A 23,625-nucleotide genomic window follows, 5' to 3' on the forward strand; every position below is an offset into this window, starting at 1 on the left:
AGAACACGGCACCTTATATGTTAAAGGACTCAGCTCTCTGCAGTAAACAAGGATTTACAATCTTCATAATTATGAAACATATATTCAAACGAGTTGTATAAAGTAGTATAAATTAAGTCGACGCAGGGAGCCGTTCTCAGAGGAGCACTAAGTGGAGGTTGAAGCTGGATGGTCGGGATAATTCAAAACATAAATATTTCATGTGATCCCGTGTGCGGAATCGGGGAAAAAAGGAGAAAACTCCCCGACATGCTGGGATCTGGCCACAGAGCGCCACCTAGTGCACACAGCACGTTATTTCTGGAGGTTTCACACATTCTTGCAGGTGCACAGGGTGATGATGTTTTTTACTACTTACATACATCTTTTTTGATGAAATGTAAACCTTCTAAAGCTCACAAAAAACGTGATGAAAAATATTGATTTTGGGATGGTTTTCCTGTAATAAACCACAAAACTTAATGACCAAAACAAACCAAACAGAGTTCACAAATGATTCGTATGTTTTAATTCTAATACAAAAAGAGAAAGATTCATACAAAAGTCGCCTTGTGATAAAAATTACAAAAGCTGTTTAAGAGATGTCACGGCTGAAATACACAGTTACAACTATAAATAACATTAAAATACCTGCTACAGTAATGAAAGGTAATCCTTGGGAACATAAATGACATATTTCAAAGTGAAATCTCAGTATGTTTTTAGACGGTGAAACTTTGAACATTTTTCTTTCTGCTTGCAATAAAATGATATGTGAATGATTGTGATCAGAGGTAAATTATTCATTTATTTAGCATGATACACAATATTATCAGACTTAAAATACAAGTTAATAGCTCAACAGTCAAACTAAATGCTTTAGGAACACAGGCTTACAGCAGCTATAGGAAATCACAGTCTTGTATTGAAACATGCAAATGTTACACGTAATATGTGGTTCAAACATTCATTGAACATGGATTTTATACATCATGAAACATGTGGGGTTGTTTCTTTTAACAGAAGATATACCACTAATCCAATGTGTGTTGAATGTTTAGAGAGCGACATTGAATGAAGCAACGCCAAGGGGCAACATAAGAACATTTAGGAGCCACACTGCTCTAAGAGAAGCATTAAATGGAGCGCACCATTTACTCTCTTACGTAACACCATTAAAACCTTAAAGCATGTTCAAAGACTTGTGAATAATGATGCAAAACAACAACAGAGAGACATGTGATAGGATTTAGTTCTGTCATCTGAGATCACATGACTGGTGACAGAGGAGGTCCGTTTTGTTTTCACGACAGAGTGAAAATATTAAGTTGAGATCTTCCTGAGAATGTCCGTTTGTTCCACATCAGCTCTAGACTTGTGCCTGCAGTGACGCCGCTTGCGTCAATAGTTTGGCCCTTTGCTGTAAGGATCCCGCCTCATAATGCTGCTGTAACACATGGATGGATCACACACCCCAGGCTGACCAGGGCTGCCAGCACGGCCACTTTTACCCTCCGCTCCGTTTAGACCAGGTGATCCGGGCCTACCTGGAGGACCTGGCTTACTGTACCCGTGGGGCCCCATCGGACCTGTAGAGATAAAATCCACGATCAGCTGAAAGGAATGGTCCACACTGCCGAACGGATTAAGTGTTTTTCAGGGAATTAGCTTCCACATGTCTTTGTGAAAGGATTTGTGAGCATGAATAACAAGCCAGAGGGTTTACCTGGAGGCCCCGGTGGCCCCTGGTCTCCACCTGTTGTCCGTCCAGGGTTCCCTTTCTCACCCATAGAACCCGGTTCTCCTGCGAACACAAGTGTACCTGATTGAGTTTCCCGCACAACAGCTTTAACCTAGTGTGAACTTTAACGTTGGTTCTACCTTTCAGCCCGTTAACACCAGGGTGCCCTGGCCGACCTGGGCGGCCCGGCATTCCCCTGGACCCACTAAGTCCTGGAAGGCCCCTGATTCCCTGGAGCCCAGTTGGACCTGGAGGACCAGGAGATCCAGGCCGGCTTTGACACGTGGCACAGCTACTCTGCTGGTTGCTCAGCAACAACAAATGCAGCTCAGCTAGGATGATTGACAATACAATTATTTCAGCTGTTTGGGGAAATAACACAGAAACGTTTCATCATTCCGTAACAAAACTCACACTGAAGCAACTCTCTGCAGATTTGCTGGATGTGACTGTCGGACATTTGACTGGCCTGGAATGAAAAACGATGGATACTAACGATCTTTCCATTCCACTATGTTGGTCAATACCACAGTGAAAAACAGTAAAGTTGGCGCAATGTGTCGCACGTACTGGTCTTCCTTCTGGTCCCGGTGGGCCAGGTACACCACTGTCCCCCTGCAGCCCTCGGGCTCCGGGTGGGCCAGACTGACCCGATTGTCCAGGCCTGCCCATTTGACCCTCCTGACCTCTTGGTCCCAGATCTCCTGCTGTTCCTTTCTGGCAAAGAAAGGCCATCCGATGGTTAGCCATTGACACAACAATGCTTTCGATTTTGGATAGAGGTGAGTTGATAAAGCACTAAGTTGAACATACCTCTCCCTTTAGTCCCATTGGACCAGTGGAGCCCTGTCAATGAAATTAAGGATAAGTCATTAAAAGCTTGGAAAAGACATAACATCAACACGGCTGCACTTAATGTTTGTTATACTGTCAAAACGTTAAAATGCTCAGTAACAAACAAGCCTTTTAATTGATGGAGAAAGCATAGATCTTTAAATAATAAGGGTCTAATATAAATAGTTATGTGCCAATGTGATCTAGGGTATGTAACAAAAGCACAAGCATGCTTTCAGAAAGATGTGTCAAATAGGTCATGAATGTCAATATACGTATATGCCAAAAATGGTTTGAATGAGAAAAAGTGCAAAACAATTTAGTTTAAAAATAGACAAAATCCCTATATGGGTATGGCCTACATGTATAAGTTATGTACTGCACATGATATGTTGCTAAACTTCTTCGTTCAGGAGTTATGAGACAAGATTTGAAGTGCTCAACATATGGCCACATGATGGCGCTATCCTCAAACTGTAAAAGAGTTTTTAGTGGTCCTCTTATTTGTAAGAGAAACATACATGGAGCGTCCACGAAGGGTCTTATTCAGGTATTGATTTATATCAGCACAACAGTAAAATATTTCACCAAATGTTTTGATTTGATGATTCAATAAAAAATTTAAAAAATAAGAATTCTGCATTTTTTTGCAATACTTTAAACGGAAAAGCTGATCAGAGATACTCACGTGTTCCCCTTGCCGACCATTACCTCCTTTTTCCCCTTTCATTCCCTGTTGTGAAAATGACTTTATCAACGTCACTTAATCAAAGTGCAGCAAATAGTACTACCACAGATAGAACTAATAAAAAAAAATCCCGTTACACTTTCAAGCATTTATTAACAACTTTATTTTACAAACCCTGAATCAATCTTGGCTTTTAATCAAAGAGAATATGTTCATTAACAAATAAAAGTACTCCTCATTTACTCTGACCACAGTGAAGATTACAAGCTCATGACATTTGCTGAAAAAGATGCATTGCATTGTTTCTCATTCTAGCTTTCTGTATAATTCTATTATGATCTGCTCGTGTGACTAAATGAGTGTTGAGGGTGGATTTGTCTCCAATCTTACCGTCTCTCCTCTTTCACCTGGATTTCCTCTTTGTCCCTGACATGGATTACAAATGAATATCTCATGTATTGTGGCAGGGAAACAAAATCAAAAGGAAGGAATTCTAACATCTGCCTTAAAAACTGAAGTTTTAAAGCTGAATTCTAAAGCAAACAAATGGACATTTATTTTATGTTCGACAAAACTGGGCTCCGTTTTAACATTAAACAACAACAAATTATGAATTGTCATTGTCATACACTGGCAGAGCAAAGTGTAAGAGGGAATACCTTGCTGCCCTTCAGGCCTGGCATGCCTGTGTGTCCCGGCCGACCTGCTGCCCCCGGTACTCCTGAACTCCCCTTCAAAAGTAACCAGTTTAACACCAAGCATTATACACATATGTATATACAGTACTGTAGGACATACAACTTCAAAAATAAAAAATAAAACATTGTGGATAAAAAAATCACATGGAGCCACCTTGCTCATATTGAAATATGGTCATTAAGAACATTTAAATTGAACCATACCGCAGGCCCCGGTGTTCCTTGTGTACCTGGACTTCCACTTTCACCTTTATTCCCCTTTAATAAGAAATAAAGCATGTCTTATTGCACAGACGATAATCATATCACTGCCTGCTGGACGGCATCTGGTATTTCTGAGTCCTTATCATCACTCACTTTCATTGATGTATGGAAAAGTCTGAGCACTTTACAAGGTTTTGGCGCAGCTCGATGTTTAGTAACGTCCAATTGTGTGCTTACTTTTCCAGCTCAACGAGCCTCTGTAATTGCAGTCTGTAGGTCAGCCATGAAATCAAAAGTATTGCTTCCCTGTTCATAAACTAGCTTTTCACTTGTGTGCCATTTACCAATTACACATTGGCTTGTTAAAGGCGGATCAGCTAATGAAAAGTGATTAGGAGACAAGGCGTCCAAACCAAACAAGCCAGATTGCTTCCATTCCCACTAAAATTCCACTGACGAAAGCAGTAGGCCGAAATCATCCCTTAATTTACCACTGCCGGTGTGGCCAGCAGAGTGTATTTTATAAAAGCAGCGACCAAACAAAACAGGCAATGCTGCCCACCTTTGCCACACTATGACGTTGGGCTCGTTGGTTAGACAGCTTGATAAATTCAACATAGACTGACGACACTGAGCGTGATGTAGGGCTCGGGAATGTTTTTCACGTCATATGAAGCCACTCTCCAACATACGCCGTTTTTAGCAGCTGTGGAACTGTGCGACATTTTGACTAGACTCAAATGAAATCACAACTCTAACGCCAGCTGGTGGGGAGTGATCTGCAGAGTAGATATTTTCCTGGTCACAGGTGGGACGAGTGCAGTCGCAGCCCCACAGAGAGAGCCAGGGACAAATTCACATTATATTTAGTGCACGGTTTCAGTCAGTGGGATGAAAATATGTTTTTCAGTTTTTGCACTTTTCATGGTTGTTTTTCGTCACTGACAATGTAACTGCTTGAGGAAGCTTAAAAGGCATTACCTTGGGTCCAATTGGTCCTTTTATACCTGGTGCACCAGGTAAACCCATTTCGCCCTGCAGGAGGGGGGAAGAAATAATTTTGGAGACTCTTTAGATCCAATATTGAGAAAGAATCAACAGTTGTTATGGACTCACAACAACTGTTAACTTACAGATGGTCCAGCCAATCCCGTGAAGCCTCTGGGTCCAGGCGAACCAGCTTCCCCCTTGAATCACATCAGGGAAACGTGATCACTGAGACCAATGCAAAAACCATTGATCTGATTATTTTGTCACATACGTTAGGAGCAGCAGCTCACCTTTTGTCCGGTCAGGCCTGCAATCCCTGGCAATCCAGGCATTCCCTGGGAGCAAGGAAACACATTATACTGTTTACCTGATCAATATACTCAACAATGTCCAAAGAGTGTGTTGTCTAAGACATTTTAAGAAAACTGCATGTTTTCAAATGCGATGTCTCTAAACTGATTTTAAAAACCAGCCCGCTGAACTCCAGATTCCAGTTTACATCCTTTCAAAGTGAAATCATTAGTAGTTGCAGCAACTACTGTAGCCAATTGCTCAAAGACAGGAACTAATTGAACTAATATGACGCACCGAGAAATGTTCCAAGTCACGGCTGTCAGGCAGACTAGAGAAAACAATATTTTATTTACTGCCCTTCTTCAGACGGACTTGGTCATCGAGCAATCCAGTGCTGTCTTTGTCACTATGTGTTCTAGTCTTCTACATTTGAAAGAATCTGCCATGCTGTAATAAAGAAAGTAATAGCTGTTTCAATTGCACAAAGGAAAAGAATGGTAAGTAAGTAAAATTTTAAAAAAGTGTATGAGGTTCAACACATCAGCATTTTCTTTTGAGATAAATGCCTGCAGGCGCTCATTGGTTCTTTCAGACGAAAGCTTAAGTACCATATATTCTTTATGATATATGTGACAGGTGGGCAGAGAATCCGAATACATAGTTACAGCAACCCGGACACTCACATTGTACTCATAGGAGAAGAAATCCCCATCCCCGGGCCAACATCGAAGCCCTAACTTCATCGTGTTTTGCCTTAAGGAAGTATGGTACAAATCCTGGCTCCATTGTTCTGGTCAGAGAAAATGGCTCTCAGCCTTGTGGAGCAACTGACTCATCTTTTGTAGACCCATCACAAAGTCTTGGACAAGACTTCTAATCATGATCAGCGGGGTGGCTGCCCGGCTGTAACACTTTCTTTCTCAAAGATTTCCCAGAGCGCCACAGAATTCCCTCTCTGAGTTACTTTTACTGCCTTAAATAATAGCAGCAGCCTGCTGGTTACGTAACAGGGTTATCCTAGAATGAACTACAGGGGAAATACCCCTGATGTACTAGCTGTCAGGAGTGTTCTCAGTACTGCTGACAGTATGTTAACAGACTTTCAACGCTAAAACATGGACGTGCAAATCTGAGGGATCCTGTCAGCTAACTGCAACACAAATACACCTGACCTCTTCTTTCTTTCCAATTTGAACTCAATAATGGATACATTTAATTGTGTATTTTATGTACATTTTGCATAAAATCCTCAACAGCTCAAACAACCCACAACACACCAAACATGCACAAAGAGAAATGTTTGTGTTCACTACTCACAGGATGGCCTTCCCTTCCATCAACGCCTGCAATACCACTGTCCCCAGCTTCCCCCTTTATACAGAAACAAAAAGCATCATTAATCATTTAAACGTTGATGCAAAATCTTTATGCATCGTGATACATTTCTATCTAACTGGAATGTATACACAATTTGTTGAATGTGGTTTTCCACGGTTGCCAAACATCGACAGCAGAACTCTTTGGAGCAGCGATGATTAAAAAAAAACAATCTGCACGCTAAACCATACTCATTTGTCTATTATTCTCCTAATCCCCGAATTAACTTTGAAATGTTGTTTTCGGCGCTGTAAAAACAAATCAGACCTTTTGACCAGTTCCACCTGGAAATCCAACATTTCCATCTCTCCCAGGTAGGCCCTGCAACCAGAGAACAATATTTTTATAAACTGCTAAAATGGCACACAAGCCCTACTTTTTAAATATGAAAGGTGATTTACATACTGCGTCTCCTGGAAAACCCGGTGCCCCAGGAGGTCCCAAACCTCCCTTTTCTCCCTGGAAACATCATGCCATCCAGTTAGGATTCATAATATTTTCAGCAGCCAATAGCATCTGCATCCTTACCACTTGACCAGCTTTCCCAGGTAAACCTGCAATTCCTCTGGATCCAATTGAGCCCTGAGAAAAGATAGAATATGTTAGATCATCATTAAATGTGATGTAATAATGTTCTTACCTTTATTCGGCTAATCTGACCTTCCTCATCGGAACTTTAAGACAACGATAAAAATGCCACTAATTTGAAAGCATTCTCCATTTTTGTATTAGAGGGAGATCATCAAACTGTGTGGGACAGAGCGCCTCACAACCCCATTCTGACATCCACGTGGTCACAAATATAGTGTCCATGTTTGAAGTTAGTGAGGAATCGTCTTATTTTTTTGTGGGCTTGACAATGAATTCAGAAAGTCGAGATGGTTTTTAGTGCACCAGTCAGGAATTTTACAAACTGCTAATACTAGATTTTCATCAAGTACCTGTTGAAACACAGTGAACGATGTATCACTGTGTTTTCAGAACAAAAAATAAAATTGTGAAACAAGACGAGACGTGAGGTCATTGGTTTTCTCTGAATTTGCTAAATTATTTATTGTGTAAAAAAAAATTTTTGTCAACAAAGTGTTGCTTCTTACACACAAAGTGGGGCTGAATTCATTGAACAAACCCCTAACCAGGAGTGGGTGTTCATGCTTTATTGATATATATATACAAAACAAATGTCTCCAGCTGTTGCCTTGTGGGCAGTTCAGTTTCAGAGCTATAACAAAGGGATGTTTCCGTTGGATAGATCCTATGCCAGGAAAATGAAACTACATCCATGGGTGGTCCTACAATATGGGAACAATATGGAAATGTAGATTTCAGTAGAAAACTCAACTGAAACAAAAGTATTATTATTCATCCTATATTGAAGTTTGGGAGGCTCCCTGAAGACGTTATGCAGTTATTGCACTGTGGAGAATTGAGCATCTTATGCTTTCCCAGAGAGAAACCATCTCTCGACAGAGACATAAAGGGCATTTTGTTCCCTAGACCTAAACTTAAATATGTTTTCACTTCTGCAGGAAAATTGATTTTAAGATGAATGCCAAATGGCTGGAGTTTGGATTTTGGAGGAGCCGAGCTCTTTAGTGTCTCATACAGTATAATGGGGAATACTTAATGCTGTGCCAAGGTAGCAATAAGGCTCTATGATGACAATTTTAAATTACCTAGTAATTATTGTGTCAGTCAGGGTAAACATGTTAGCATTGGCATTGTGACCATGTTAGCATGTTGATGTCAGTATGTTAAGTTAAAGTACCGCTGTTACTCAGTTCAATTTCAGAGCAAAAATATGTATTGTCCAAATCTTAAGTATATTCTGTATTTTTAATGTGTATAATCTATTTGAAGAGAGCTTTTCCACACTCTATAATCCAAAACATGTTTAGCAGCTGTGCTTTATTGCCGTGTAACAAGTGATGGAAAATCACCTCAAGTTGCTCATCTCATCATGCGTGGTGCCTCAGAATATTACACTTATCAGGTGTTTCCAATTATGGGGTTTTAAAAGACCACTTTCACAATGCAGTAAATGTTGATCCTTTTTTTATCTAGATATCATTACTGGGAAAAAGAAAATCCAGATGATCCTAAGCAGAGCAGTCCCCAGTTATTTTTTGTGGGATAGGGGAAGTATTTCCCCTATTAATCAAAGTATTTTAAGAAGGCGGTCCAAAACACTACAAATAACTCAATTTGATAAATTTGGATCTGTGAGGGAATCTCTAATAATGTGACGGATGGAGCAGGAGGATTTGTTTAAAGTGCAAACAGCTGAGACATCTATTTTAAATGACACTAACTGCTTGAATTGTTTTCCACTTCAGCCAGCTGGCATCGACCCCTTGTGGTCACACGTATTACAAGGTAGGATGACCGAGGTGATGCAGTCGAGAAAGGATGCATTACTCATCGTTCATCAAATAATAAAAAACACCGAATGTTCAGTGTGATCAGACCAATAAAAGAAGTCCTGGATAAAGCTTGAGTTCTTTCTCCAGTCTGCAGTGGCTGTGGGGGAGGCCTTTGTAGGACCCTTTGCTTTTATTTCACAGCGCGTCTCCCCTTTTGTACGGATGTTTTCATCGATTTCTCTAATTCGTTTTTTCACAGCAGTTTTTTGGGACTTTGGGTTTTCTCTCTAAATGTCTCCGTAGCACTCGTAGGCCTCACTGTAATCGGGACGCTGAGGAGCAGACGAGAGAAAAAGAAAAACATACCAACAAGAGACACAAGGTACTGGCTCTTGAAATACTGTTTTTTGTTCTCGTTTTAGCTTCCAAAGAAAAGGTCAGAACAAAAGTCATTAAATACACACAAAAAAAACTGTGATGTCAATCACGCTGTGTCCGCAACATCCTCAGAGAGTGTCAGAGAGTATAGAAGTTGTACACGATTTACTCTCGCAGGGGAACTGGCTTTATCTTCATAACATATGGTTACAGTGATTGATGTGATGTTGTTCAAACGGTTCAGGTTAATGTCTCTAGCAGGCATTTCCTGTTAATCCTACATTTGTCATCATAAAAAGTTCATCCACCATGACTACTTTATTTAAATATTGTTTGTCCCAGGTTTGATCAACGCATTCACCAATTGTAACTTCTTCTCATGGAATTTTAGATAAACATGGACCAATATCTGGAGAGTGCTATCAGGTAGTATTTGAATAATTAACATATCCACCTTCTCTCCTAGCTTTCCAGGTGGTCCTGGTAATCCAGGCAAACCTTTTTCACCCTGAAATAACAGACTTGCGTTAGAAAATGTTTCTTTGGGGGTCACAAACCAGTACAACAGCATGATAATGAAACGGTTGTTTTTGACCTTCCTACCGAAACACCAGGCCTCCCTTGTTCGCCTTTGATCCCATCTGTCCCACGTGGACCCTGGCGGTAAAAAGCAGCTTTATATTGTCTGTTCTAAATGGTCAACTTAATGTTATAGTAAATCAATTAAAATGAGCTTTACCTCTGCTCCTGGGGGACCTGTCAGACCTGGACTACCTCTAATGCCAGGGATACCCTTATAATTAAAAAAAAAGATGAGAGATACACATATTTGGTTATACATTTGAACCCCCTCAACTGTGTGCATCATCTCTAAGTGAGTCCAGGCTGCAGGGTGAGTTTTTGATCATGTGGTAGAACATGTGGTTTACTCTTGGATGCTTTTCATCAACCAAATCAGTACCGTACTGCCACCAATGGCAAATTCAGAGAGGTTTTTCTATTTATCCATTGGAAAAATAAGTAAATAAGTACATTTACTAGTGAAGCGTTTCTGACCACATTGAATTAACAAGCAGCAACTGTCATGACTCAATGGGTACATCAACTCAATTGGTTCTGGTCTTTTCTCACATGTGGTTGTGGATTCTGCTGTGACAGTGTTGTTAGCAATTAAAGTCTTTATAATTGTATATTGAACTATGTAGTACTCACAGGCTTACCATCAGCACCAGCAGGTCCAGGCTGACCAGATCTGCCAGTGTTCCCTTCTTCTCCCTGAAGAAAGTGAAATGCGGTTATTTACTGATGGGTAACGAAAAAAGGTTTCTTTGTACGTCTTCATCCATGGAGCAACCTCAACGCAGCGTAAATGAATCATAGAGAGAGATAATGTGATTAAATTTATTCCGCTGCATTAGTTTGTCAAACGTGAGATGCCTCGAGGGTAATAACGAACATCTGCAGCCTGCAATGGCCCCAGCATTTTGTATCTATTAATGAATGTAGTGAAAGAAAAGCTGTGATGTTTTAAACACAAACACGCCGGAGCCCATGCAGGTTTTATTAACAAAGAGTCTTGTTGCCGCATTAATGTCTCTCCAAGGTCTGTGTGTTAAAGGCTTTTATGACCTGCAATCATTTTGTTGATACCCTGTGATCAATTAACAGCAAGAGTGTAGGTTTGAATCCGTATTTTGTTCATTTTAAATTCTTACTAATGTTAATCTTAAACAGTGGTCTGGTTTGCTTAAATGAAAAAGTACATTACAACAGGATCTTGGCTAACTATGCCATAGCTTTCTTACAACAGCAAGCCATCATTTTCCTAAAAGGAGAAAAGATGAGTTGGTGCGCGTCCATGATGTGTCGTTTTCGGCAGAAAACTATGTATTTAAGAGATTATGGAACTAAAACCCCTTACACAGCACTGCCACAAATAAAATATGTGTTTATAGGCTGTAATGGCGGATTTAACCATTTGGTAAAGTTCAACGTCTTGTGCTTATTGCTTATCCAACAATACTTAGCGAGAATAGAAGGGAGTTTACACAAAAACCGACATCCCTAATTCTTCTTCTCTCATTTCATGTCAACAGAATACCACTGTTCGAAGTAAATATTTAACCAACCGTCTGAACACTGAGGAGGTGGTCAACCACATCCTCAGGGTAAAACCAGGAATGGACTCCATTCTGTAATATCGCACAGTTCTGTGTGCACGTTGTTGCATTTGTTTCCGCAGGTTAATTTTGCTTGTCAGTGTGGAGGAACGTATGTGCTGAATGTGAAACAATAAAATAATACAACACAACAAATGAAATATCATAGAAACAGACGAGATCTTTTAAATAACTGACCTTCATTCCCGGAAGTCCAGGGGCGCCAGGAGGACAAACACAAGGTTCTGGAGTTGGTTCTGTGTAATCGGGACTGTTGGCACACTGTAATGAACACAGATTAGACACTGAGCGTCCATACAAATGGACACATGTTAGAGCTGCAACAATCTATGGATTCATTAAATAGTCAGTAGACAGAAGTTTTTATCATCTATTGATGACTTTCAAGTATTTTCATGAATAGACTAAAAGAAAAAATCAACTTACGTGACAGTTTGACAGAAAGGTATCTGATCCTACTTAGTGTTAAACTTGGCAAGCGTTTGTATGTTTTGGCTACCCATCATGTTTCTTTTAGATATTTTCATTCGCACTTTAAAAACATGAACTTGGCACTGGCCCCGTGGTTATTGAAGTTTTAAAGCCAACATAACAAAGGGCCGCTGCTTCCCTAAACCCAGTTATAGCCGGCGGACAATTTACTGACGGTGTTTGAAGCAGAGCCCAGCGTCCTCCTTCAACGAATTGTTGGATGTATGAACAGATGTGACTGGAAATGAATATGCTGAGTTTACACTTTCCCTCCACAACACTAGAATACACCGAGCTGACGGAATATAAATCATGACACATTCTTTATGCCATTCAGAATGAGGTGTGGAGTTTACTGAGGGTGAAAATGTTTTATTTTTTCAATTAGAAGCAGATGTGGTTGAACAAGGTGAGAAGTAGGTGAGAAAAAGTTATCTTTGTTGCTCTTGGACTGAAGTTCTGCTCCGAGCTGAGTTTCACACTTACAACTCCAGGTATTTCACACGCCGTCTCTCGGTTGCTCTGCTCGGGGTCACAGTAAATGCGAAGTTTCTGGATTTCAAACTGAACATGATTTGAAAAGAGAAGAGACTCTTGTTAAATACACAACCTCCACTGCTGGAGCCTCCAAACAAGCTAACAAAACAAACACGCCGGTCATTTTGCAACGTTGAGTTTGGTTTTATTAGCGCTTTGCCACTAATTAATTGAAACTACCATTATACGACTGCTAAATCGCCCTCAGCGGGCATTAAGCAGAAACATGTTGCCAGACCTCCCTCTGTGTTGGAAGCGTTCTGCAGCAACGTTACACTTTTCTTCCATTATTTGGTATTTTGTTGATGTGGGTGATAAAATGGCTCAGGAATGTCCCATAGACTGTTTCCCTCCAGTTACCATGTGAGCCCAGAGACGATCCCGACATAAGATTTGTATTATTGCAAATGCAGCAATTGTGGCACCAAATGTTGCATAAGACATAAAAACAGAGGATTGATAAGACTTGGTGGAGAGAAAAATCACTTAATATCCTCTGATATTAGCATTTCTCTCGGGAGAGAGCAATAAACTTTGCAATGTAGTTTAAAAAAGTATCCATGTTGAGTTTTCTCAACTATTCATTATAAAACAAACTGTTCTCTCTTTCTATAGTCAAGTTGACATATTTTCTGGATTATTTTTTCTGGGAACCAAACGTGAATTTTTATTAAAATAGGTTGATTGATGTCAATAAACTTACTGGCACTGTTGTTTCCTTTCTGACATACTTTCCCACTTGGGTTTTTCCATTGATGAAAATACCGACAGGGGGCTCCAATGATTGGGTTTCGATCTCCAGGTCATCAACGTAAAGAGTAACCTCCTCCTCAGTGACCAGCAGCCGCAGCTGGTGCCACCTCTCATCGAACAGCTTCTTTTGTCAAAGAAAAGGAACAGGAACACCGTTGTTAATATCGTGGTTACGTGCTGGATGTGTGCTGATGAAGACAATCAAAAGACAATCCACCCCCTGAAGGGAGCGTTTATGTTGCTGTAATTGTTGCTCAGAGCAGAACATTCATGTGAAGACCTGACCAATAGAAATAATGAGGCATTTTAAACCTCTCAACCTCAAACTGTTTATCCGTTTGAACTGTTTCAATTGACGACACACGGTTTGTGTTTACCGTACCCTTGCTGTGGACTGCGAAAACGTGACCGTTTGAGTTCCACTTGCTGCGCTACTGGTTGTGGTGAACATGACGGTGCGCTTCAATCCATTCAGGGTGACCGCCATCTGAGGTTTCCCATCGCGCGTCTGTATTCTCCACACGTCCCACTCCTCTATTGCCACGGTTCCTTTGTACCTCAGTGTGGCCACAAAGACATATGATGGAGGCAGGCCGTCGGGAAAAAGGGTCCTTGAGGGAGGAATCCAAAAGCCAGTCAACATGTGAACGGACTGATGATGATGAAGAAAGAATAAGAGCAAAGTGGTTACCGGGTGGCTGTACTCAAGTCGACGCGAGATGTCACTTCGTAGGCCTTGGTGCCGTAATATGTCCCTGGTATTTTCTTTGCTTTTTTAGCCAAATTTAAATGTAACAGGATATCAAACCCTTTCTCATCGCGAGAATCTATTGGAATTCTAGCTGGACAAACCGTCTCTGCAACAGACAAACACAGTTAAATGGAAAGATAATCCAACATAGGGACACATGGAGAATAATGGAGTGACAGAAAAATGGGATTAGGTGACGAGATACAACTCTGAGGCCGTTTTGTAAGTAATACAGTATTACCATACCTTCGCACAGTTTCTGTCGTATGATCTGTATGATCCTGGAGATACCTTTGTAGTCCTCAACAGAGAAGACATACGTCGAAAATGGCTTGTTTGCAATGTTTTGCAACTGGGAGTTTTCTGTCTCTGGCCCAACGCCGATTGCGAACAGAATTATTCCTTTTTTCCTTGCTGCCTCTGCCGCTATTAAAACCTCATCTTGAGATTTCCCGTCTGTGAGGACGACAGCAATTCTGGAAATGCCTAAGGGGCCGCGTTCGGACAGGCCAAACAGTTTGTTTGTTGCAAACTCAATGGCTGTGCCTGTTCTTGTGTTTCCCCCCATGTACTCAATGGACTCCATTGCTTTGATGAGCTCTTTGGTGGAGAAATGCTTCCCCAGAGGTATTTCTAAAAATGGATCATCGCTGTATTGGACGACTCCAACCTGGGTAAACTTCTGTCCAATGTTGAAGCTTGTTGTTATGTTGACGAGCCAACGCTTTACAAGTTCAAAATTGACATCTTCAACACTCCACGAGCCATCTAGAATAAAGACCAAGTCACATGGTGCGGTCCTACAACCTGAAGTAGACAAGAAATAAATAGTCAGCAGTTTAAAACAATGATTTAAAAAATCCCATTCATTTTGATGGAATACTTGAAGTAAAACGCATATATTTCGCAAGTTGTATTTATTTGGTCATTTTAAATGTATGAACAACAACAACAAAGCATGTAAGACAACAAAGACGGACGCATTCTTACTTCTTATATCTTCATCTTGAGCTGCAGTAAACAACGACAGAAGCATAAAGCACAGGCATCTCAAGACACAATGCATGGATGCTGCTTTGTAACCCATTATGCACATGTACCAAGATCCAACTGTACACCTACAGAGAAAATGAAAAACATGTTTTGTGATGCAACGAAATAGAAATAGGATAATGCAATGCAATTTGTGATAGTGAATGCATCAGTTTCCTTTTTTTTTATTATTATTGAGATGTTCAACCGCTGTTTAGTCTAGCTCCACCCCTTTTCCCCAGGCTTTAATCACAAAACTATCTCACTACCTGTCGTTTCACAATTACAGAGAGCGATAAAAAAAGGCAGTGTGCTACCTTGAGTGACATTTATTAATGGGACATAAATTTATTCAAACATTACATTATACAAGCCTTTATAGGTCGTACATGAATTTGATCTGCCTAGGTTTTGTATGAGAATTACTCAAGCGTGGCAGCGGGAAGATCATGCATATGTTCATATTGTAATAATGTGTTTCTATTTTAAACATTTTACGTAATCAGTTTATTGTTCTTTATAGCTTAGGTATGCCCAAGTAAAGCACAGAATCAGTCAGGTAATTTCTTTGTGGGAAACTCACTACTATTCACTTAGGGAGTCTTAGTACAATACTTTTAGCTCGATTTTTGGTCTCTACCAACGACAAGGAAAGATATCTGGCTCTTAAGCTAATTAGTGCTCCACTATGTTTACCAACGTTTGCTTTCTGGTGCAGAGTAGGAAGAGCACAATGAGTTGATGCTGAAAACAGCTGTAGGCAGTTATCACTAAGACCATCACGTGCAAATCTCATCAGCCCCTTGTTGGCTTTTTCCAAAGGGATATTTTCTTCCTACCTCCCCGGCTCTGTTGTACTACCCACAGATCTCTAATTCACTTATTTGAACCACAAATGTATACTCTTAGCTGTCCATCCAACCTCCTTGCGGCACACTTTATCTTTCCACTCCTGCTGCACAGCCACAGTAAGCCTAAGCATTTTCCTTTCAAGCCTCATCCCCCCACATGGCACTGTTGGCTTTACAAGATAAACAACACACCAAACCTCTGACCAAAACTTCCCTTAAGGCAGTGGTCCCGGTTTCCTGTGGGATTATCAACTGTTTCCTCAAAACTGCTGCTAATTTGCCAATTTCTGCCCACCCTTGGACAGAAAGCGGTATTACACCCGTGCATGAAAAAAGCCTTACTCCCGGAACTTTCCTCCCTGAAGGACTTACACCAATTGCAATACATCCCTTCAGCATTCCCGCCAGTTACCTTGGGATGCTGCTAAAAATGTATCGTAGTGAATTTTGAGAACATGTGAGAAATCCATTTGCTCCAATACCTTTCAACTCCCTACAGCTCTTCTTTCATATTCCTTGTTTATTTACTCCCTTGTGCTGATGTTTTGATAGAGCCATTCTTTATCTTTATTTGATTCACTCACTAAAGGCTTCTCACACCTGCACTTCAACGTTCTTGCTATTTGGCTGGCTGCTGACTGTTGAAATGATTTCGCCATGCACCATGACCAATGTACCAATATGACCTTAATGTTACGTGGTTATCTGATAAGTTATGGTTGTTTTCTTTGCACCGCATTGCTCTTATGCAGCAGTTACAGCTTAGTCGACCCGACCAAAATTGCATAGCACCCACCCTCAGGTAAAAATTGTTAGCTCCGTCTGCACTTTCGCTATAGTTTACACCATTTGCCGTCCAGCTGTGAGACTCCTGCTCTCCATCAATATGCTCACAGCCATTAACAGCTAACGGAAATGTTCCCAGTCTCAGATCTTGCACCTTTAAGGTAATGGAATTTGTGGAATCGGCTAAGTTTTGCATCAATGTGTTTATACTAATCCCTATATCCCATGACTTAACTTCTAGCAGCATCATCTGGTAAAAATTGTTGATAGCTCCATGAGGAAATACCTGCAAAACTAACAAAATCCCTTTCACCCTCAGGTTTACCTTTTGTTTAATAAAAGTATTTAGTATTCAGTATTTAAAAATCAAACATTATCAGGCTTATCTGCCAAACTAAAACTGTGCATTTCTGTTATTTAAACAAACTGCCACATCTGTTCTGTTTCTGATGATAACCGTGTTCAATAAGCCTTGGGATATTCTCAGCGATTGACCTCAACTCCCTCTTAGATTTAATGAAGCAATGTCAAAACAGGTGTAACACATTGACAAATAATGTCTAATATTTATAATAAAGGGAGGTTGCATTCCTCCTGTATTTTCCAAGTTTATTTCAGTCACAGGTGAACAATAATCACTGCTTGTGTGTCAAAAATCATGCAGTATTATTGGCAAGTATAATTATATAATAACTGAAATACTAAAAACCAGATGAAACAATAAAAGTGTGAGTAAGGTGTGTTGACATCATAGAAGGAGGGAGTTTCAAATAAAGACTAGACTAGATTCTACATCCAGAAAAAGAAGTATGACTTGTGTAAGGACCTTGATAGGAAGGAACTAACCGTACTTTTTATGCATTGCTATTTCTGATTATGAAGGTCAACGAAACAGTGGCTAGGACTTGACCCTTGGCCTCTCCAAAGCTTTTATTCCTTTCTCTAGAATCTTTCTCTGCTAGAAAGCTGGAGGAGGTTGTTGGAAATCGCCCCATTGGCAGGGTCCCGTCAGGATGACTTTCCCCTCGACTGACTTTCCCCAAACGAAGTGTTTCTACACGTCTGCCCGAGCCACATGGAATTCATTTACATCGTCAGACAGTGAAATCCCGGCATACAACGATTGTCCAGGAAGACGCAGCATTATGCATGCTGTGCTATTAGAGTTTGAATACATGCATAAAGAAGCAGAAACAGGTGCCCCAGTGTTGGAGGATAATCCTGGACTCTATGATCTATGATGTTATTGGATAAGCATCAACACGTTTTAGCTGTTCGTATTTGAATGGAAGAACAGTAACTCAGTGACTACAACTACAACTACAACGTGGCGTTCATTCTAGGTTGAGCCAGTGTTTTTTTGCAAGACTTTGCAAACTTAATAAGATTCATGTGAGACTTATTCACAGTTTAGTTCCAGCTGGAAATGCCATTCAGGAAGCTGCTGAACAAATCATTGCTCAGAATTCACTAGATAACATTTACATTTAGGGTAGGGGACTCTGAGTCATCACACATACTTTAAATACTGCAATTTCTGCCCACGTATTTTGTGTCTAGTTATGGCCTACTTCCCTTTAAAATGTAACATTTTTACACTGAAATCATAATAAAGTGTTATGTTGCTTAGAAAGGTTGAAATCCATCTTTTCTCTTTATTTGGTACAAGTACTTTATGTACTTGAAAAACAGCTGCATGCTTTAGCTCGACCTGCTGAGGTTATAATTGTCCACAGTGAATTTTGCAAGAGGAAGCTCTAAAAAATTTCTAAGACAACAAATGCTGTTCATGCTGAACAGTTGCCAAGATAAGGGGGATTTATTCCTGCCAAATTCTTCCAGCAACAAGGGAAGGCCAAGCCCTATCTCATGCTCTCTGTAGAAAGCAGCTCAACTAATCCATACGCTGAAAGAATGTCTGTTCACATAGTCTTATCACTCTACCATTTATGTGTATATGCTATTCTGACATGTGAAAAAAAAACATATAAATTCACTACATGCAATACTTTGGTGCACTGTGCAGTATGCTTGCACAGATTCAAGAAATATGAAAGATGTTTTTTTTATGAGAAGTGAAATGGCCAGGAAAGAAAAAATCATCTGATTCCATTCATTCTTTGCATGACAGTAGCAGAAACAAGGGAATGATAACTGAACATAAGGTCTTCAATATGCAGCTGTGGCAGCACCGCGTCAAGCAAACTAAAGTAAAAGTTGATATTGTGCAAAGATCTGTACACATCGTAACAAACAACAGTGAATTAAATACACTAAAATCACCCCAACAAATTCACTTGATGAAATCCTGCCTTCATTGATATTAATACATTGAATGTAAATATCTGTTGAAAAAACAAACATAGTTACATCACCATGCAATTAAACACACGCAAAACCTCTAACTGTAAAGTAGATTGTGTAAAATACTGAAATACAATAAGTTTCCAAACAAAAAGACAGAAAGTCAGCAAAACATTACCAGTACGCGTCCAAGCCCTTGTGTGAGTTCCTATAAATCCTGTCATTGACGGCCAGTGATCAATACTGCTCACAGCCCTGGGTTTGCAGAAACAAAATTTTGGGAGAAGTGCACATGTTTCTCTGCTGAATGAACGCTTGCCCTTTCCAGCAGGCTCTCTGTCTCCTCTGTTTCTGTGCTTCTTCCTCTCCACCCCCTCCGCCCTCACTCCGGACTTTTACTGGCATACAGCCACCCTCAATTACCATGGGTGGAAAGAGAAGCAGATAAGGAGTGCATGCAATAGTGAAGCAGACAGCCCATCTCTGACAGTCCAAAAGGAAAATCGTAGTAATGAGCACTGCCTCCTTCCTAGCGTTGAGGGTTTGGACCATAAGTGTGTTGCTAGGGGCATAACCAGAGAACATGGAGTTTTTTGGATGCAGTACAAGCGCCGGATCAGTAAACAAGCTTTAGTGCTGAGACAGAAATACTGTGTTGCTCATTATACCTTCAACAGGTCTTCAGCAAAGTATTACACTACTCCTTAAATCTGCTTCATCACCTGAAATGAACAGCAGATTATGTTCTTACAAGGTAGCTATGAACAAGGTGTGAACAGCTACTTCATTTCTGGTTTCTGCTACTGCAGCTGGAAATGCAGAACGGAAACTTTATCTGTAGAGCAGTCAGGTCTCTGTTTGATCCACTCCAACAAGTTGTATCATGTCTGCGCTCACTGACAGCCCCTTCTGCATTAACTTGAGCAGCCTCATTGTATGCAGCTTTTTTTTTAATTCAGTCCGAATAAATCACTCTCAATCCAAATCACTACTGTGCAGCGCAGGATAACAAAGTTAATGTCAAGGTCAACTTTGTTTGACATATTGTTCAAAGACTGTTGGAATAATGCCGACGGTAGAAAGTGCAATTTTGCTTTAAAGAAAAGTTATTTTCCATGCCGCCAGCAGTTTGGGAATTCAGAGGGTTGAGTCAGAGGAATTAGAGCAATAATACATACATACATACAAATACAATACATACACATTTAGAGGAGAGAACTTTGAATCTCTGCAACCACTTGCTTAGAAAACATATTTTCATATTTGTTTATAAAAGTATATGATGTACTAGCAGTTACAACATTATGCTTCTCAAAATGATAATAATGATTATCCATACTTTTAAACACTGTACATAACAATATAAGACATCTGACATCATTCTCCGTGATAAAAAATGTTTATTTTTTGACATTTTGTGTAAGTTTTGAAACTGCCAACACCCAAATGGGTTATTGCTTCCTTCACTTTAAATGAAATGGTTTTCCATGAACAAGTAAAGCGTGATTTGTTAAAACAGAGCTTGCCTGTGCTGTACGTCATAACCGCACCAACTGATCGGCAGTGGTGTGGTTATGACGTCCTTGTGGACCGTGAGCCTCAGCACACTCTGCTGGATCATACGGGCAAATACGGAGCTGGTGTCGGGAGCCAGGTGTTGGCCAAACCTGTCGGGAGAAATGGACTGACTGTCCAATGCTTACTCAGATTCTGTCTTCATGTCCCCGTCTCAGGTTGAAACCCAGAAAGTCTCTTTGATTATTTTCCTACAGTAAGTTACTTGGTTGTCTTCCAGGGTTGTCTACAGATCAATGTGACTGTGGCCTCTGTTCGTATTCAGAACAGAGAGCATTTAGCCGAGAGCTGATCAAGATTACACAGTAAACATGTTTGGCTAGTTAGGCCCATGCAAAGAGAACAGGACATTGTTTGTATTGAAAATATTCTGAATCAAAGAAAAAGTGCACCAAATCAGCTGTAATTGAAGCAAATGGCCAAAGTATGATTAAGTAAATTAAACACATGTAAAGATAGTTTTGACACTTTCTAATTGGACACAATTCAATCTGATTAGCTTGTAGCAACATGTGGAATAATTTGTTTCATTGCAATAGTTATTTGAGCGCTACCTAAACAAAACTAACTTGTGCAATGAAATCCTCATTATATGAGTTCAATGGGCACATAACATTCTCTAAAGCAGAATTACGGCCTCAAAAACATTTTCTTCTTTATTGGTACAGGCTCCAGGACTTTGTGATCCAGTGGTAGCCTGAAGCAATACTACAGTATTCCTATTTTCTAATTATCACTATTATGTAACATGATGAGTTGTTATTATGAGTTGAATTTTAATTCTAGATAACACATTTGCCCTCAAGCAATCACGTGGGGAAAAGAGAAAGTACAAAGGGGCTCAAAAAGTTAATAACTGCTCGCATGATACGCCTCAGACAAAATGAAAATGGGCCTTTTCACAGATTCTTGCACTGACCTTTAAATATTTTCCACATGATCATGAAAGAACATTTTTGTTCACAACCCAACCCCAGAATTTTGTACAACTGAGAAATCCGTTGTAAGTATGCTAATGAGCTAAAATAATCAAACGATTAAAACAAATATGCAATTGGTTTGCACAAACAAGAACATTTTGGATTAAAATAATCAAATGAACCAGAAAAGGCTGTGGTCTCCCCACACAGAGCAGCATCTGGTTTCTGCCAATATGTTCAAACGGGTTCAAAAAGTAGTGTCAGGATATTTAGTTAAATCTACATTTTTGGGCACAACAGCATCTGAACTCTTCTCACTCTCACTTCTAGTTAACACATTTGGCTCATTTTTTTAGATCAAATAACATTTACAGTGTCTGGCAGTTGCTCTGAAACTTAACAAAGAACTGCCTGGAACCTCCCTGTAATAAGCCCCGGGTCCTGCGCCATCCCCTTGAAGCTTAACCGTCTGTTGATCAGCTGTACGGTTTTGCTGCGAAAATAAATAGTGAGCGTTTATGAACCAAGTGGTTGAGCACAGGGAGAAAACTCGTCGGATTATCGTGGATTAGCAACAGTTTCCATGACAGAGGCGACCGAAGCATCCAGACCAGCATGGCACACATGATGCTGCAGTCGCAGAGGGGGCGCTGGATGACGTTCTGCACTCTAAGGGATTCTCAGAGGAAACAAACTCCAGCCAGGAAAGACACGGAGAAGAGCCACATGCAGACCTCCTCCTGGGTTTCCGCCTTCAGAGGTGTTTTGCCATTAGGCTGGAGATGTGGAAAGCCATCGTTATTTTCTGCTGATCTTTCTCCCTCAGAATACATTGATCCCAACGCAGGAAAAAAAAAGAACCCAGACAGGGAATCGCTCCATTGCCCGGGCGAACACAGATAGACAGACGCCACAACTCAAGCAGTTCGGAGTCTCCATTCCACTTGACCGGCAGGTTTATTAGCTGGAAAGTTGCAACAGGCCAGGAAATAAAACCAGCTCTGCGTTGCTGTAAAGCAACGGCGCTACAACAGTGTCTGCCCAGCCCCAGTGTGGGAAACATTGATGCAAGTGTGCTTGTTTGTTCTCATTGCTACAACAACGTCTCATAAAAGAGTAAGTACAGGTTGTAGGTCTTAACGTTTACTGTTGACTAAACGGTAACTCTGTAATGTGTAATAATTAAGAAGAGGAGACATCCTCACAAGTAACGAACCTTCCACATATTTACCTTCAGTGATTCTATTATATAGCTCCCCATTATGCATCCCCAATCTCAAAATGTGGGGATCTTGGACCGACAGTGAGCTAAAGAAGAGCTTTTTTGCATCATTTAAATTGTAGTTCTTTGTGCCCAAATTTCTTGACTTACTAGCTATCTTTAAAATAAAAAAGTAGATATATACTGACAAGGCCCCTACTTTAATTGTATTTATTGTACACTATTATTGTACCAAATGGATATATTTCTGAAAATACAAAGCCATTCCAGAAGCAATGACTGTTACCTAAAGAAAGTATTCTGTGCATCATGTGACACTGTCGACCATAGCGCACAATTTATTTTTAGATACTATACATATAATATTTGAGGGCTGAAAGTCAGAGTTTAGTCTATATGCACTGAGTTAAATAAACCAAGGGAAAGTTTAGTCTATAGGCACTCTATATATGACTGAGGAACATTTGCAGGAAAATAGTTCTTCTTCGAGTTTTAATTAAATTGCTAATCAATCATGACTGGAAAACACAAACTTTCTTTATCTATTATATAGTTTTACACAAATAATTCTTCAAACCTGTGATTTATTCAATCATAGATACAACTGTGATCATGAGTTCAAATAAAATAAAAAAAACTGAGTATAATCTTTTATTTTTTATTATAAAGAACAGATGTTTAAAGACTTGTATTGTGA

The 23,625-nt window shown here is 40.2% G+C and overlaps 1 protein-coding gene across 2 annotated transcripts; it reads right to left on the minus strand.

Annotated features, from left to right (window-relative positions):
• Positions 1-212: 212 nt before the first annotated feature.
• col21a1 (collagen, type XXI, alpha 1) lies at positions 213-19,603 on the minus strand. 2 transcript variants are annotated; one of them, XM_037465485.2, is made up of 29 exons: positions 19,390-19,603; positions 15,229-15,356; positions 14,485-15,045; positions 14,179-14,344; positions 13,870-14,098; positions 13,438-13,611; positions 12,684-12,761; positions 11,904-11,987; positions 10,759-10,821; positions 10,286-10,339; positions 10,150-10,203; positions 10,001-10,054; positions 7,334-7,387; positions 7,211-7,264; positions 7,073-7,126; positions 6,746-6,799; positions 5,425-5,469; positions 5,278-5,331; positions 5,126-5,179; positions 4,145-4,198; positions 3,902-3,973; positions 3,633-3,668; positions 3,243-3,287; positions 2,534-2,566; positions 2,291-2,437; positions 2,135-2,189; positions 1,861-2,052; positions 1,706-1,783; positions 213-1,568 (listed from the first exon to the last, which is right to left on the minus strand). In XM_037465485.2, the coding sequence occupies exons 2-29, from the start codon at positions 15,332-15,334 to the stop codon at positions 1,381-1,383; spliced, it is 2,892 nt and encodes a 963-aa protein (XP_037321382.2). In that variant the 5' UTR covers positions 15,335-15,356; positions 19,390-19,603; the 3' UTR covers positions 213-1,380. The 2 variants fall into 2 exon arrangements, with proteins under 2 accessions (XP_037321382.2, XP_037321383.2); XM_037465486.2 differs by having other exon boundaries at positions 214-1,568; positions 13,438-13,608; positions 19,390-19,602.
• Positions 19,604-23,625: the final 4,022 nt, after the last annotated feature.

This window comes from Pungitius pungitius, chromosome 13 (assembly GCF_949316345.1).
Source record: "Pungitius pungitius chromosome 13, fPunPun2.1, whole genome shotgun sequence".
Lineage (NCBI taxonomy): Eukaryota > Metazoa > Chordata > Actinopteri > Perciformes > Gasterosteidae > Pungitius > Pungitius pungitius.